The sequence below is a fragment of the Aplidium turbinatum genome, chromosome 6 (genome assembly GCF_918807975.1).
Source record: "Aplidium turbinatum chromosome 6, kaAplTurb1.1, whole genome shotgun sequence".
Taxonomy (NCBI): Eukaryota; Metazoa; Chordata; class Ascidiacea; order Aplousobranchia; family Polyclinidae; genus Aplidium; species Aplidium turbinatum.
Window position 1 is genome coordinate 28,303,998 of NC_137477.1, and position 16,087 is coordinate 28,320,084.

At 40.3% G+C, this 16,087-nt stretch overlaps 1 protein-coding gene across 1 annotated transcript in view; it reads right to left on the minus strand.

The window, feature by feature from the left end:
- Positions 1–15,055, minus strand: part of LOC145771574 (stabilizer of axonemal microtubules 3-like) — a 17,977-nt gene extending 2,922 nt beyond the window's left edge. The window contains exons 1-4 of the mRNA XM_082583280.1: positions 14,881–15,055; positions 14,437–14,637; positions 1,270–1,559; positions 583–794 (exon numbers count right to left, since the gene is read on the minus strand). Of these exons, the coding sequence (XP_082439406.1) occupies positions 583–794; positions 1,270–1,559; positions 14,437–14,637; positions 14,881–15,000 (823 nt within the window). The 5' untranslated portion in view covers positions 15,001–15,055. The remainder of the gene's footprint in view (positions 1–582; positions 795–1,269; positions 1,560–14,436; positions 14,638–14,880) is intronic.
- Positions 15,056–16,087: the final 1,032 nt, after the last annotated feature.

Below are 16,087 nucleotides of genomic sequence, written 5' to 3' on the forward strand. Positions count from 1 at the left end.
TAAAATTCTCTTTGGACCACCAGTAGCGCAAATTGTTATATTGCAAATTGTGCAGTAGCTTACATGACCTTATAAGGGCATCTGCCCTCTCCCCCCCACCGCTTCCGGCGACCCTGTCGGTTCCACTGTAGATGTGCTATTGTTAGTGTGAAAACTGTTTGTACCGGTATTTATTTATTTTGTTTTTTTATAATTGACAATTTGAAGTTTGTTTTGTTTGTTGGTACATGTACTGCCGCTTCTTATGATTTTGCTTGCTTGTGGACACACCAAGAAGAAAGCGTTTTCAAAAGGTCCATATTTTTGGATTTGGGAACCCCCCCTTGAAAATGTCTGGCTACGGGCCTGTTGCATAAAAACAAATTGGAAAGTTACACTACCCCTATTTCTGAGTATATTTGTGTAAAACACTATTTTTTTAGTGCAAAGCAGAATTTTTTGTAAAATTGAATGCTACTGCGTCATGTAACTTACTGAAACAAAACCTTGATTGTTTCCGAATGAAGAGAGGCGTGACAAGTAGGCTAATAGCGTGAAAGTTAGCTAGAGTCTGAGCGTATAGGGATCTTCTCGTAAACTTACCCATATGTGGAACTGGAATCATTTGTTTTGGCAAGCGAGGTATTTTTGTTGCTGTAGGAAACCAGATGGGGTCACGTAATGGAAGAACATCCCTCGGAACCGATTCTTTAGGCAAAGGATTAAATTTTGATCCGTGCCCCCAAGCTTTTGGGTAATCTTCACATTCCCAGTATGTTGCAAAGTCTTTTTTGGGATAATCCAATAATTCGTCACTAAAAAAACGAGACAAGAAAACATCAAAATAGTCAATCGCTTTAGAGATGATTACTCAGCACGCGAAAATAAAAAGATATGCCTGGAGGATACCACGTTGGTTTTCTCCACACCCACCAGATTGGTTTGGTTTTTGAATCTTCATCCTCGGTCTGACAAACTCTTGGTAGATTATTCCTGGTAATTTCGGATAGGCCTAGTTGTAGAGCTGTGCTTTTCTACTTTTAAAACTACGGTTGCCTACGCATTTTTTCTTTTGCAAAGTTTTCATCCGCACAAACCAAAAATTGTTAGTTTGCTGGAGCTACTTGTTTTCCCTACTTATGGAATAACAATTTAATTGTTTTCCCTACTATTTTCCCTGATTGGAATAACATTAAGTGGTAAGCCTGTCACAATAGGATATGTAGCCTACCTAACCCACCATGATAAATTTCAAGCAAATATTGAACTGACCGAAAAATAATAGAATACCTTTTGAAAGATCTGTGCGCTTTTTGTGTACATGTCATGTAAATGTCGTTGAGATTTAATGCTCCATTGTCCCTTATAAAAAAGGGCTTAGCCGACATAGCCTTGTTCTGTGTGCTTCCTATCACTTTTTGTGATGGTCCATCACAGTGATGTCCCGATAGATTAAATGGTTGAAGTCCGCCCATAAAATTGTGAGCCAACGGCAAGCCTGGTTGTCCATTGTAGTTGGCTTGAACTTCAGACTTTTGGTTTCCCATTGTCAGCGGATCTCTCCACTCTCTCACTCTTAACTAAACACATAACCGGTACGCAAGTAAAAATGCTTTAGTTACAGCGTAAATATAGTGGACAATAGCATATTAGCCTATAGGGCAGCGGTTCTGAACCTTTTCTGTCCTGCTAACCCACTTGAGTAAGCTAACCTGGGAATCTTCAGTAGGCCTACCGCCTACCCCACACATGTCCGAGAAGAATAGAGCAACAATACAATTTATTGAGTCCCCAATAACCAAGCATCCAAAATACGAACAGAGAAGCCAACAGAGAACGCAATGCCGTTTATGTCAAATCCCAAGAAACATGATTAATGAGAGACCTGAAAGTGCTTCGCTAACATCAAACGGTTGAACCGTGGGACATAAGTAGTGAGGCAACACCTCAAGTCCCCATCAATAACAAGTCTATTTCGAGATTTGGTCTTTATAGCTAGCATGACTGAAAACCCTGTTTTACAGCGATACATTGATGCGGCCTGGACAAAAACTGTAAGGGCTTCCTCTGCCAGCTGAGGGCAATTCTCTGGGTTACCCAGAAGAAAACCACGTTTTCACCATCATGAAAATCGCTTCTCAAACCGTTGTCCTATTTCAGCCTCAGGAACTTCATCTGAACGAGGGTATCAGAAATTGTGTTTTCGACCGCGGTAAGTGGTTGCATGATCCAGGCATCACTTCCTGGTTGACCTCAGAGGGTCTTCGTCTCTGCGCTAGTCATCATAATCATGCAGGTGGCGTAATCTCTCAAATAGCAGCATAAAATTAATTCCGTACTAATTGTTGTTTTGCAATCAGTTGAATGGGATATCAAAACCAACAATCAAATAACTTTGATTAAAAATTAGTAGCAATCAATTTTTGTTCTGTCCTGCTTATCACTACTCCCTGGAAAACCCCATCTGGGCTAATTACAAGCAGGGCCTCTGAGAAAAATTTTCACTAGGGGTACGAAGAGTCATTCCGGGCCCCCCTCTCATTCCGGGCCCCCTTTGTCTTGGGCAAAAAGTGTGATGTTTGCTTAGGCGTATTGCACACCACACAACATTTTACTGCAGAATTGGACATCTGTGCGCAATAATAGTATCAGGCTGTAATAAAACTATGATTTTGTGTTGTGCATATCATGTGATCTATCCCTCGCCAATTTATGTATCCTGCATTGAATTCGTGTGTCAGTTGTTGATGGTGCTGTTGAGAGGTGTCGCTTGTACATCTTTGAATGTAAAATTTTTAAATTCATTTTTTTATTTCCCTTAGATGTAGCTTGTATTTATTTCTGAAGAGGACACTATGTGATGTCGAAAACGTTGGATTTAGTATTTTTTTCATGTTTTATTTGTGTGTTTGATGTTAAATCCGTTAACGTTACTGAGTGCTGCGCCTATATGTATCTGGTACCAGCCAAGCTCTCTACCAAGGCTCAAACATAACATCTTGTTAAAACATAATCAAGTTAATCATCTGACCAATAACCTTTCTTCATTAACTTTTGCATTCACCACATGCCCAGCACTAGCAGAGGTGAACGAGAGAAGTCACTTTTTTTGACTCCGGCTCCGGTCCTACTCGAAAAGTATTCTCCGGCTCCTGCTCTAACTCCGAAATTCATTTTGAAGTGAAATAAGCGTGAAACTACCTTTGTCAAATAGTTTTTAAAAATCACAAAAAAACACCCGGGCTTTTTGCCCGGGTTTTTCTCAAACCTGCTTTTGCTACACTATGCCCTTCCCCCCCGGACAGAACAACTAACTTTTATGATTTAATTTAGGGTGCTTTTAACAGAATATTTTTGCACGTAAAGCATTAAATTACCACTTTGGGCCCCTAATTTGCTCGCAAAGCACTCGATTACCTTTCTGGGCCCTTTTGCTAGATTACGGGCCCCCCAGGACCAAAGGATAACAACTTTTATGCTTGAAATCAGTCGTTTAGGATGGTTTTAACCAAACATTTTTGCGCGTAAACTATAAAACCACAATTTTGGGCTTCCCAACAAACACAGGCCTGGGCCCTCAAGGGTACGCCGTACCCTCCGTATCCCCCTCTCATAGGCCTTGATTACAAGAAGTGAACGGATACAAGATTTTTAGGAGCCTGATGCGATCCTGTTTTTGCGATCCGGATCCGGCTATTTCTAAATACCTCAGATCTGGATCTGAAACAGATCCGAGCAAATTTTGTGTCTAAAATTTTATTATAAAAGTATTTCACCGCAAGACAGACATACATTTTTCTAAAAGAAATTTGCAAAATGAATTCATCAAATTAAGTAGCTTAGGCTATACTATTTAGTAGGTGTATGAGATTTTACGCCCTTTATTTTTTTATTATTGTTTCGTAGTTGCGGTTACCACATTTTAGTCGTCGTTTGCTGCTGCGAAACCATCCGAAGTTTACCATGACAGAATTGTTTTGTAAGCAAGTTAGCTAATATTTTTATGTGCAGTTTTTTATCTGTAAATATCAGCAGCCGATTTGAGGTAGTAAGGGAATTCTTAAGTGTATAGTGAACGTATTGTACAGTAGTTTTTGTTAGTGAAATCCGCGTGTGTTCGGTTTCAGTGCACTGTACAGTTAGCCTAATTATTTTGTATTCATGTTTTTCAAGACAATTAGGCTGTGAATTGTCATGTGATTCAATGTGATCTGTACGTGTGGAGCACATAAAAGTTTGGTAAGTGCACTGGCAAGTTTGGTGGTAACCGCTTAATTCGTTGTTTTATGTATTTATGTTCGTTGTATTATTATTCCACAGTAAACCGTCCTGCAAAAATCTACTGAGTGTGTCCAGTGTTGCCAGGTCGCGTTTACTCACAAAAAAGGAAAATCTTATCAGAACGCGAGCGTCACGCTCCACGGTGCTGTGCGCGAAGCTGATACAGTTTACAAACTTTTTCATCGAGACGAAGAGGTATCCTTCGTTCAGTCTACAAACTTTTCATCAAAAACGAAGAGGTATCTTTCTCTTGCGGATTGAACAATAATTTATTCTTGTGCCTTTATATTGATATTCTTGTGCTTTTTGTAGCTTATTGTGTATTTTTGTTCTTGGTGTAATTTATCTGTTTGGGGGCCATGGCTGATCAAGTGACTGCAAAAGAGCGTGGTTCGGGGGAAGTGTTGGGTAAGACAGATGGGCCTGGTTCGGAGGTGGCGGTGCATTCCACAGGGAGGGCTTCAAAATCCAAAAGCTTGGTTGAAGGTGTTTCTCAGGCTCACTCAACCAAAAGCCATCATTCTAGTCATAGTTCAATTAGTATTAAACGTAGAGAAGGCCGCATAAAAGTTGAATTGGCCAAACTCGCTTTGAAGCACCTCGATGAGGAAAAAGTTGAGAAAAGAAATCAGATAAAAAGAAAAATTGAAATGGCAGAAGCTGAGGCTGAATTGTGGGATAGCATGTCGCAAATGAGTAGTTATATCCCCCTAGACTGCTATCAATCAGAGGATAAGAAGTCTCCTCACATTGATCCTGTCGTATCTCAGTCTCCCCATATCGATTCTGTCGTATCTCAGTCTCCCCATATCGATCCAGTTGTGCCTCAGTCTCATCGCGTGGATCCTGTTGCACATCAGTCTCATCACATAGATCATGTTGCATCTCAGCGTCATCATATGGATCCTGTTTTACCTCAGTCTCATCACATGGATCCTATTGTACCTCAGTGTAGTCATATTGAAGTTGGAGATCGATTTCTCCCCAAACCCTCTGTGGAGAAATTCGAAGGTGACCCAATGGACTATTGGGCCTTTGTAAATCGATTTGAGGTCCATGTGGCAAATAAAGTTTATGATGATGATCTTCGATTGGTTTATCTGTTTCAACATTGCAGTAAATCTGTATATGAAAAGGTGAAGCATCTTGCCAGTGAACGAAACAAGTCTCGAGCGTACAGTATGGTGTGGCGTGAGTTGTATAGTAGGTACGGCCAACCTCATGTTGTCTCACGGTGTTGTGAGCGTCGTCTTTTAGAATTTTCTAGAATTTCGCAAAATGATGCAGAAGCATTAGAAAGTTTTGCAGTTTTAATGAAAAGATGCTTGGCAGCAATGGATGATGCTGTAACACCTTCGCCTATGAATTCTGTGGACTTCATTAGTTCTCTTGTTAATAAACTTTCTGTGGATCTAAGAAAAGATTGGGTAGATAAAGCTATGAATGTGCAAGAGGACTACTGGAGAGTGGCTGAATTTTCAGACTTTGCAGAATTTGTTATTTATCAATCACTGAAGGCTAACTCAGTGTATAGTAAAATGCTATTTCCAAAAATTGTAAGGAGTAATACAAACGACAGTGGCCGTAGTCACCGGGTATTGACAGCTCTAGCTGATGAATCATCCAAACCCACCCCACATTCAAAATTTGATCAAAAGCGTTGTGTTTGTTGTAATGCAGAGCACAAATTAGATAACTGTGCTCTATTTAAACAAAAAACTCCTAGGGAGCGAATAATGTTTGCATCGAAACTTGGATTATGTTTTAATTGTCTATACCGAGGCCACAGAGCAAACCAATGCAAACTCACTGTGAGATGTAACTTAGATAAGTGCCATGGTATGAGTCACCATCGCTTGCTACACTTGTCCCCCACTGGCCCAAGAAGTGCTTCGATGGTAGCGAATAATCCCGAAGCAAGAAATTGTATGCAATGTTCACTTGTTCCTATGAATTCCTTACCTTATTTGGATATCGTACCTGTAAGGGTACGTAGTGGTGAAAAGGAGACACGAACCTATGCTTTGTTGGACTCCGGCTCCAACAAATCATTTTGTGAACAAAGTTTGCTTGATGAGTTGAATGTGAGTTGTGCTGATAATGTGGAAACTCAGTTTACTTTAAGAACTCTCACCACTAGCCATCCTGAAGTTATTAATACTTCATCTGTTAATTTAACTGTGCTTCCTTTGGTAGAAGAAGGAGAATATGAACTTAATGGCCTTGCTGTGTTGGATGAGATTCCAGCCAAACCCAACAATCTGCCTGATGCCACTTTGTTGAGTGAGTTAGATTATTTGCATGATGTTTCTTTTCCTAATTTAGTGACTGGAGATGTGACGTTGCTGTTAGGCAATGACAATGTGATGCTGCATCGGTGTCTTGAAAGTAGATTCTCCCCTGACTCAACAAAGTACCCAGACGCAGTGAAGACGCCATTAGGCTGGCTATTGAAAGGTCCTGCCTTGGCTGAGCAGGAAGAAATTTCCAGTTCCGGATTCTTTTCATCGGCATTTGATTATAAGGATTCTCAATTGCTGTCTGATGTAATTATTGATGATGAAGGAACTATGTATCCTTCACCGTTGGAACATGACATACCCCATGTTGAAGATTTGCTCACATGGATTAGTAACAACAAAGAAGCAGCAGAGTTTGGGTTGAAATACTCAAAAGAAGATGTAATTGCTCATGACATGATGAAACGCCATATTGTCCATTCTGATGGGCATTATGAGCTACCTCTTCCCTGGAAAAATGATGCCGTTAAAATGCCTGAAAGTAAAAGCATGGCTGAAAAACGTCTATCCACATTAAAAAAACGGCTATTGCGAGATGATGAGCTTTGCAAACGTTATGTGAAACAGATGGAAGATTACGTTGAGAAAGCTCATGCTAAAATTGTGCCTGAAAATGAAATTAACACCAAAAATAAAACATGGTATCTGCCACACCACCCAGTCATAAATCCAAAAAATCCGGATAAGACACGCATTGTGTTTGACTGTGCTGCAAAATCACATGATCAATCTTTAAATGATTATTTGATGAAAGGTCCCGACCTGGTCAATTCTTTGGTAGGTGTGCTGATGAGGTTTCGCAGCCACCGTGTTGCAATTGTTGCTGATATACAAGCGATGTTTCACCAAGTGAAAGTGACAGTGCGAGACCGTGATGCTCTCAGATTCTTATGGTGGCCTCATGGCGACATCAAGCAAAATCCTGTCCCTTATCGAATGCGAGTGCACTTGTTTGGTGCTCGTTCATCGCCTAGTTGTGCCGCCTTTAGCTTGCGCACATGTGCTCGAGAGTATGGTAAATTTTTTGACCCTAATGTTGCACAGAACGTGTTGAATTCCTTTTACGTGGACGATTTTCTTTCCGGCGCTAACAACAAAGATGCTGCTATAAAATTGGACAGTGACACAAAACAGCTCTTATCTCTGGGCGGCTTCAATCTCACAAAATGGGTGTCCACTTGTAATGAAGTGACTAACTCCCTTCAAGGACCAGATGCGCCGAAACCTATGCAAGAATTGAACTTGGCCGGCAAGCATGAAAGAGTGTTAAGGATAGTTTGGAATGTAGTTGATGATGACTTTCGTTTTTTTTCGTAAACCCTCCTGATAGAATACTGACACGACGTTCAATGTTATCTATTATGAACTCCTTGTTTGACCCCTTAGGTTTGGTCGTGCCAGTAGTTCTCGCCGCACGATTGTTGTTTTGTGAGACATGTAGGCTGGCTTTGGACTGGGATGAAAGAGTGCCTGTTTCTATTGGCAAGAAATGGGAAACTTGGGTTCAAAGTCTAGCACAGTTGAGTGATGTACGCATACCACGTTTTTATGAGATGAGGTCTGACAACACGCCTATTGTTGGGAAGCAACTGCACATATTCGCTGATGCTTCTAATAATGCCAGAGGTTCTGTTTGCTACTTGCGTGCAATATATTCGGACGGAAGGGCTCAGTGTAACATTGTGACTGCAAAATTTTTTTTAGCCGACTCCGAGGAACGCACGATTCCACAGCTTGAACTTGAAGCTGCATTGGATGCCGTAAGAATGGCGCAAAACGTTAAACGCCAGTTACAGTTAAATGACTGCACCTGTATATTTTGGTCTGATTCTGCCGCAGTGTTGCGTAGCTTGTTGGCAGATTGTAAAAGTTTTCCTGTTTACACCCGAAATCGTTTGGCAAAAATTCAAGCACATACATGTGTATACGACTGGCGATATGTCCCCACAGAGTTGAATCCAGCTGATCAAGCTTCTCGTGGACTCACTGCTGAAGCCATGTTAAAGTCCGGTATGTGGTTGGAAGGCCCTCATTTTTTAAAATTAAACCCAGAGAGTTGGCCTAAGCCATTGGATAATCTGAAGCCAAATTCCTGTACTGGGCGACATTGTTTTAATTGCTAGTTAGGATTCCGCTAGGTGTGATGGCCTCTGGGTAGAGTAATTAGTGTTAAGGGAACGTTCAAATATTACGTAACGCTTTTTTTCCGAATTTTTGACCCCCCCCCCCCCCCCCATGTAACGCCAACGTAACGCTTTTTTCAATCCCCCCTCCCCCATGTAACGCTTTTTCACTACGAATTCAGCACAAAAAACTACCATTCCGTACTCGAAAGCGTTACGTAACGTTTTGCTTGAACCCCCTCCCCCCCGATGTGACGCTAACGTAACGCTTTGCATAAACCCCCCCCTCCCCCTCGAAGGCGTTACGTAATATTTGAACGTTCCCTAATCATGATAAACATGGCGTCGTTCGTAGCTGTTCTGTACTTACACAAAAGGGTGTACGTGAACGACCTATTGTGAAACTGTCCGTACTCCGTACTAATTCCTGCTAAAGAGTAGTGTTGATGTCATCGTTTTTTCTATTGTATTGCAATGCTCTTGCTACACGACCCGCTTTCTCTGTCGTTTAGTCATTGTGATGCGGTATGTGATCGTAAAATCTTGTGTATCGTGTTTGTAAAAATGTGTACTGATTCTGCAGTCCCCATTTTGGTGGGGGAGTGTATGAGATTTTACGCCCTTTATTTTTTTATTATTGTTTCGTAGTTGCGGTTACCACATTTTAGTCGTCGTTTGCTGCTGCGAAACCTTCCGAAGTTTACCATGACAGAATTGTTTTGTAAGCAAGTTAGCTAATATTTTTATGTGCAGTTTTTTATCTGTAAATATCAGCAGCCGATTTGAGGTAGTAAGGGAATTCTTAAGTGTATAGTGAACGTATTGTACAGTAGTTTTTGTTAGTGAAATCCGCGTGTGTTCGGTTTCAGTGCACTGTACAGTTAGCCTAATTATTTTGTATTCATGTTTTTCAAGACAATTAGGCTGTGAATTGTCATGTGATTCAATGTGATCAGTACGTGTGGAGCACATAAAAGTTTGGTAAGTGCACTGGCAAGTTTGGTGGTAACCGCTTAATTCGTTGTTTTATGTATTTATGTTCGTTGTATTATTATTCCACAGTAAACCGTCCTGCAAAAATCTACTGAGTGTGTCCAGTGTTGCCAGGTCGCGTTTACTCACAAAAAAGGAAAATCTTATCAGAACGCGAGCGTCACGCTCCACGGCGCTGTGCGCGAAGCTGATACAGTAGGTGTTTAGTGCTTAGCCTACTAGCCTACTGTACATTTACTAAGTTGTAAGCTACTGAACTCTATGTCTGTAGTTAGCACGGCCACAAAACCCAAATTAATAATTGCATACCTACTACAGGACACAACCACTATGGTTGCTGAAACAACCATTCAGTGTATAGTAAAGCAATAACTAAAACATGTAGCCTTTTAAGCTGAAGAAAGAAATAAAGTGTAGGCTATCATCAATTGTCAACTTAACGTTGGCCTAGTGGCATTGGAAAAACTATGATCTAACTAACACAACGGTGTTCAACCTGCGGCCGTACGCGGCCGTCGATGAATAATTATGCGGCCGTTAACACGTAATTTAATAAGCATGTGTTGGCGGCCGTGCCCTGTTGCTGAAATAAAAAAATTATTTCATTAAAAAAATGAAATGTATTTAAAATATTATACACAGGGATATCTAGAACTATTGGATACCCTTGAAATTATATATAATATTTCAAATTTTAGAGCTTGAAAAGCATTTTCGCAGAGATGTACGTATACGCCGCAAACTCTACGCCGCATACCGCAATACTTACGCCGCATACCAGCAAATTTGTTTACGCTAACGCTTGCGGCCACATTTTTTGGATAGTTTGCGCTTGAGGCTACGCCGTAAAGTTTTCGCGTTTTTTTAGCGTATAGCGTCAACGCATACTTTTTAATCTCTTTTTTTCGCCACAACACGCCAATACCTTCCAGCGCTGCAGTTGAAAGAATGTTTTCAATGGGAAAAGACATATTGGAATCAAAACACAACAAAATGTCAGATGAACACTTTCAGATGCTTGTGTTTCTTCGTGGAAATTCAAAATAAAACTTGTTTGTTTCGAGTGGTTTATACCGTGTGAATGTTTGGCACCTAGCAAACAAAATGAGTTTACGCTAGTGTATGCGCTGACGCCGCCAACTTTTTTTACAAGTTGTGTTGACGCATACGGCGTATGGTTTTTCGAACGTTTGCGTTTACGCTGACGGCGTCAATATTTTTTGTATGCGTGTACATCACTGCATTTTCGTCATAACTTTTTGTAGGCTATAGGTTATAGGCTATTGTTAAAATCGTTTCGAGACAAAACTTTTTCCTCAACCCAATTTCATTGTAACGGTAGCCTACATTGCATTATGTCCTTAAAAAGAAAAAGAACAGTAGCAGAGGTGAAAAGGGCATTCAATTCCAAATAGGAGTTAGATTATTTTATGATCGAGACGGCAGCGCATAAGTTACTATGATATTATCTAATATGCAGTCAAGTAGTTAAAACTGTTAAAGGAGTTACTGCAAAGCAGCAAGTATCGGACTTTCGTGACAATACAAGTGTCTTCTCCTTAAAAATCATCTTCAGCAACGTAATTTTTTCTATTTTACACAACTTACGGCTCTCATCGACAACTGTGAAATACAGGTCGACAACATTCTAACCACTCTTTTTTCTGGTGTTTTTGATACTGTGTTGCAAGATTTTGCTGATCGTTTTCAAGAGTTTCAAAAAAATTTGCCAACACCAGGCCTACCACTCGTTGACTTTCCACACCTGGTTGAAACCGAAAGTGCTCCGTTACATTTTCAGATAGAACCAGGGCCTCTGAGAGAACTTTTCACTAGGGGTACGAAGAGTCATTCCGGGCCCCCCTCTCACTCCGGGCCTCCTTTGTCTTGGGCAAAACGTGTGATGTTTGCTTAGGCGTATTGCACACCATACAACATTTTACTGCAGAATTGGACATTTGTGCGCAATAATAGCATCAAGCTGCAATAAAACTATTCTTTAATTTTAATAGGCTATGCACAACAATACTGAATATGAAAGAGGATAAATATGTCATTTCCCTCATATGATATAGGCCTACCTCGTAGCCGGTCGTCATTTGGTCGACAGGATATTTGGTCGACAAGACATTTGGTCGACAGGACATTTGGGTTAAGGTTAGGCTAGGGTTAAGGTTAGTTAACTAACCCTAAAATGAATCGTTCTGTCGACCTAACGTCCTGTCGACCAAATGTCTTGTCGACCAAATATCTGTCGACCAAACGTCCTGTCGACCAAATGACTGGGTACCGGCCTGCCCTGCTGCCAGATAAGATAAGACTGAGCATCATAAAATACAAGTTTATAACAACAGAGAATGGCATTGGCCTACCCTAGATTAAATTCTATCCCATGCATCTGAATAATGACATAATGTAAGGTTTAAGTCACCCCGGTAGCTCAGTTGGTTAGCGCGTGACTTCGTGAACAAAGAAGCTTCAAGATCAAGCGCTGCTGGTTCGACTGTCGGGGTGTGCGCTTGAGCAACGCATTCTAAGGACTGCTCTCCATTCAGTGGCACCTAATGGATGTAATAATTCCCAGGTAACAAGACTTCAACAATCGGAAATTTCACTCTGCCAATCTCCGTAACCGGCCCTGCTTCAAGAGCCTCTACAAGTATGCGAAACAACCAGAAATATCCTATCAAGGCTTTGTCAGTCCGAGGATAAAGATTCAAAACCAAGTTTGCCCCCTTTTTCAAATAGTTTTTAAAAAACACAAAAAAGCCCAAAAACACCAGGGTATTAAAAAAAAATAGCGGTTTGGGATTTTAAAAAAAAATCCCGGGTTTTTCTCAACCCTGCTTTTGCTACACTATGCCCTTCCCCCCAGGACAGGAGAATAACCAACTTTTCTGATTTAATTTAGGGTGCTTTTAACAGAACATGTTTGCACGTAAGGCATTAAGTCACCACTTTAGACACCTAATTTCTTTCCGGGCTCTTTTGCTACATTACGGGCCCCCCAAGGACTAACGAATAACAACATTTATGCTTGAATTTAGTCGTTTAGGATGGTTTTAACCAAACATTTTTGCACGTAAACTATAAACTCACAATTTCGGGCCCCCTAACAACCACAGGCCTGGGCCCTCAAGGGTACGCCGTACCCTTGAGGCCTGGGCCCTCAAGGGTACGCCGTACCCTTCGTACCCCCCTCTCGTAGGCCCTGGATAGAACTGGTGGAATTAAAAAACAATGAGCCGCTTGTGAATAAGTTCAAGTGCGAAGAAAATTTGCTTGACAAGTGGAAAAGTGCACTGGATTTTCCAATGTTGCGAGAATTGGCAAGAGAAATTCTTGTTCTTTTCATAAGCACTTACGTGTGCGAGTCTGCCTTTTCACAAATCAAGTAGGCTACCTACAAAACGAGTACTGAACGCGATCGTTGGACGGAAACCTGGAGTCTCAACTAAGACTGATGGTATCTCGTGAGGTTCCCAACTTTGGAAGTTTATCTGCTCGTATGCAAAATCTATTGAGTCACTAGTTGCAATGTCGCAGACGAATAAATTCATTTCAAAAAATGTTTTATATTTCATGACACTAGGATATTACGTATAAGTATGATAAGTTAGTAGATATTAATCAATAAATTCTTTTCTTAGATAACTCAAATTTAAAAATATCATTTAAAACTCACTAGCGGCCGTGCTTTATAAAATTAATCTGAATGGGGCCGGCAATAGCAAAAGGTTGTGCAACCCTGTTCTAACAGCATCAACTTTGACCTGACCAAATCTTCAGTGTTGCCATAAACGCAATGGTTCAACACTTTCTCCGGGTTTGGAAATGCTCCAAAGAGCTCGTTAAAATTTTATATAATTTTATATAATAAAATTTTATATAAATTTTATATCTTTGTGTTCAAAACAAAAAAATTATGCAAATTTAGGATCCGGATCCGAACCCTGTTTCTTTCAAAATAACAAGATCTAGATCCAATCCGGATCCGATGAAAAACAGTAAGATCTGGATCCGGTCCAGATCCTGTTCCTGTACACCTCTGACAATTACCCATAGGTTAAGAACCGCTGCTATAGGGCACAAGTTTTAAATGTGTAATTTCTGGAATGTTGATTCATTTCTGATTCAATGTTTTTTTAGAAGGCTATGGCCTACCGGTAACTTAACTATTTTTATCAGTCATAAGAACTAGCCTACAATTATATATAGTAGCCTACCGTACGGTAAGTATAAAATTCATCATGAAATAAAGTTTAACTTGCGCAAGGCTTCTTTCAAATGATTAAAACAAAAAGTGGCTGATGCCTAGTGGCCTCTATATGTAGGCTAGTCCGGGCAGGAAGTTTTAAGAGTTAAATGAGGTTTTCTGTGGCAGCATTGAGTTTTGAACACGGGTCGGTGGACTGAGGCACAACTCATCTGTGACCGCTACGACATTCAATGTGCCAAACCTATTTCAAACAAGCCTATTTCTTGCAGGCTTGCCCGGATACAAGCATTGACTTTCAGGTGTGGTAAAAGGATGTAGGCTATAGCCTACCATAGGTCTAGACTGCTTCATTCTATTAGGCAGTCTATGGTCTCTTAAATCGCCGCCCCAACGCTTTGAACTAAAAATGAGAATAGCAAACTATGTGATAAATAGGCTATAAACCAAAGCCGGAAGTTTTGCTCATTAATTATAGCCTCCACTGGAAATTCTTTCTCGCTAGGCTTAGGTTATTTTTTCTTTAAATACATAGCCTAAATACCTTTTCTTTGATGTCTTTAACATAGAAAACTTTCCACGATCCAGGAGCTTTATTGTAACTTGGATGAGCATACTTCCCACCCATATACTTGAAATCATGAGCTGCTCCTGTGGTAGTTTGATAGTGCTTTGTTATCGCGTCGTTAGCTGTTACTTCATCTGGAGATGTCAATGGAGGTGGAAGCTCATTGAGAAACATCCTCTGTAAAATGAAGCTAAACATGGGCCTACAGGTTTAGCCTTGGTTTAACCATGTAGGTCTAGCTTATGTGGTTTAGCATGATTAGAACGTAGCAAAAAACTTACTTATTTTTTTCCCTCAACAGAATAGTTGTACAAAAAATTAATTTGTCTGCAAACAAACAACACAACTGTAAACTGTTTATGATGATCGGGTACATGTGCAATTGTGCAACTGTAGGCTACGGTATCTTACCGCTCTTACCTCAAACCTGGACGGTGGAAAATAATATCCTTTGGTATAATAATGGCCCACACCAGTGCTTGTCAGATTTAAATCCTGCCTGTTATGATGCATTCCAACTTCACCATGCCGAAGTTCCATTCTATTTGTAGTCTACCACAGTTGTCAGTCTAAGCTTTTCTATGGATGGTATCTATACATGTGCTACTTGATTGCAGATTAAGCAGAAGTCAGTTTGACATGTTGTCATAGAAACATAAAATATTGATAGTTTGATAAAAGTTTAATTTTACAAATTTTTTAAGGACTAAATTTGTTTTCTAAACATTTAACTAAAAATTTAATTTGTTATGTGAAGTCAAAGTCATACGCCTACACGACAACACATAGGCTAGCTTACTGGGCGACATTAAATGCACCATAGCCTTCATAGGGCTACCATATGTCCTTTTTTAAGAAGATATGTCTTCTTTTCTGAAAAGAAGACATAGACAAAGACAAGAAGACAAAGACAAGAAGAATGAATGGTCCTTCGAGGACACTCAAAAATGTTCAAATGTTCTCTTATTTTGCATTTTGAGTTTTCTTGCCAGGATTTTTTTGTTTGGTGACTATTCGGTGACGGCTTGTAGGCAGTGACGTAGGCTATTTAGAAAGTTTGTTAGGGGGCGGCCAAGACATTGTGTCAGTCAGCCGCGTAGCGGCTGACTCTGGAGGCCAATGGGGGTCTGGGGGTAGTATGCACGGGGTAGTCTCAACGGTAGTACACAGAAAGCTAAAATTTGGTGAAAATGGCTGTTAATTGGTTCAAATTTTTCTACTTGGGTTAAAATTAGACTTGTTAACTTGAAACCAAAGTTAAGTTATAGTACTGATGGCATTCCAGGCAAAATTTTAAGGCATACCCCCGATAACACAATAAAAGTACTAACACATATTTTTAACTTATCTTTGGTACATGGTGAATTCATAAAAGCATTTAAAATCGGTAAAGTAGTGTCAATGTATAAAAAAGGAGACCCAAGCAATTGCAGTACCGGTAACTATAGACCAGTTAGTCTTTTGTCTTGCTTCTCAAAAATCTTAGAAAAAGTCATGTAGGCTACTCAAGATTATACTATTTCCTTGATCAGAGTAATTTCTTTTACACCCAGCAGTTTGGTTTAAGACATAACCACTCCACGAACCAGGCTACTACACTACTAACTAACAAGATCTACAAAGCAAT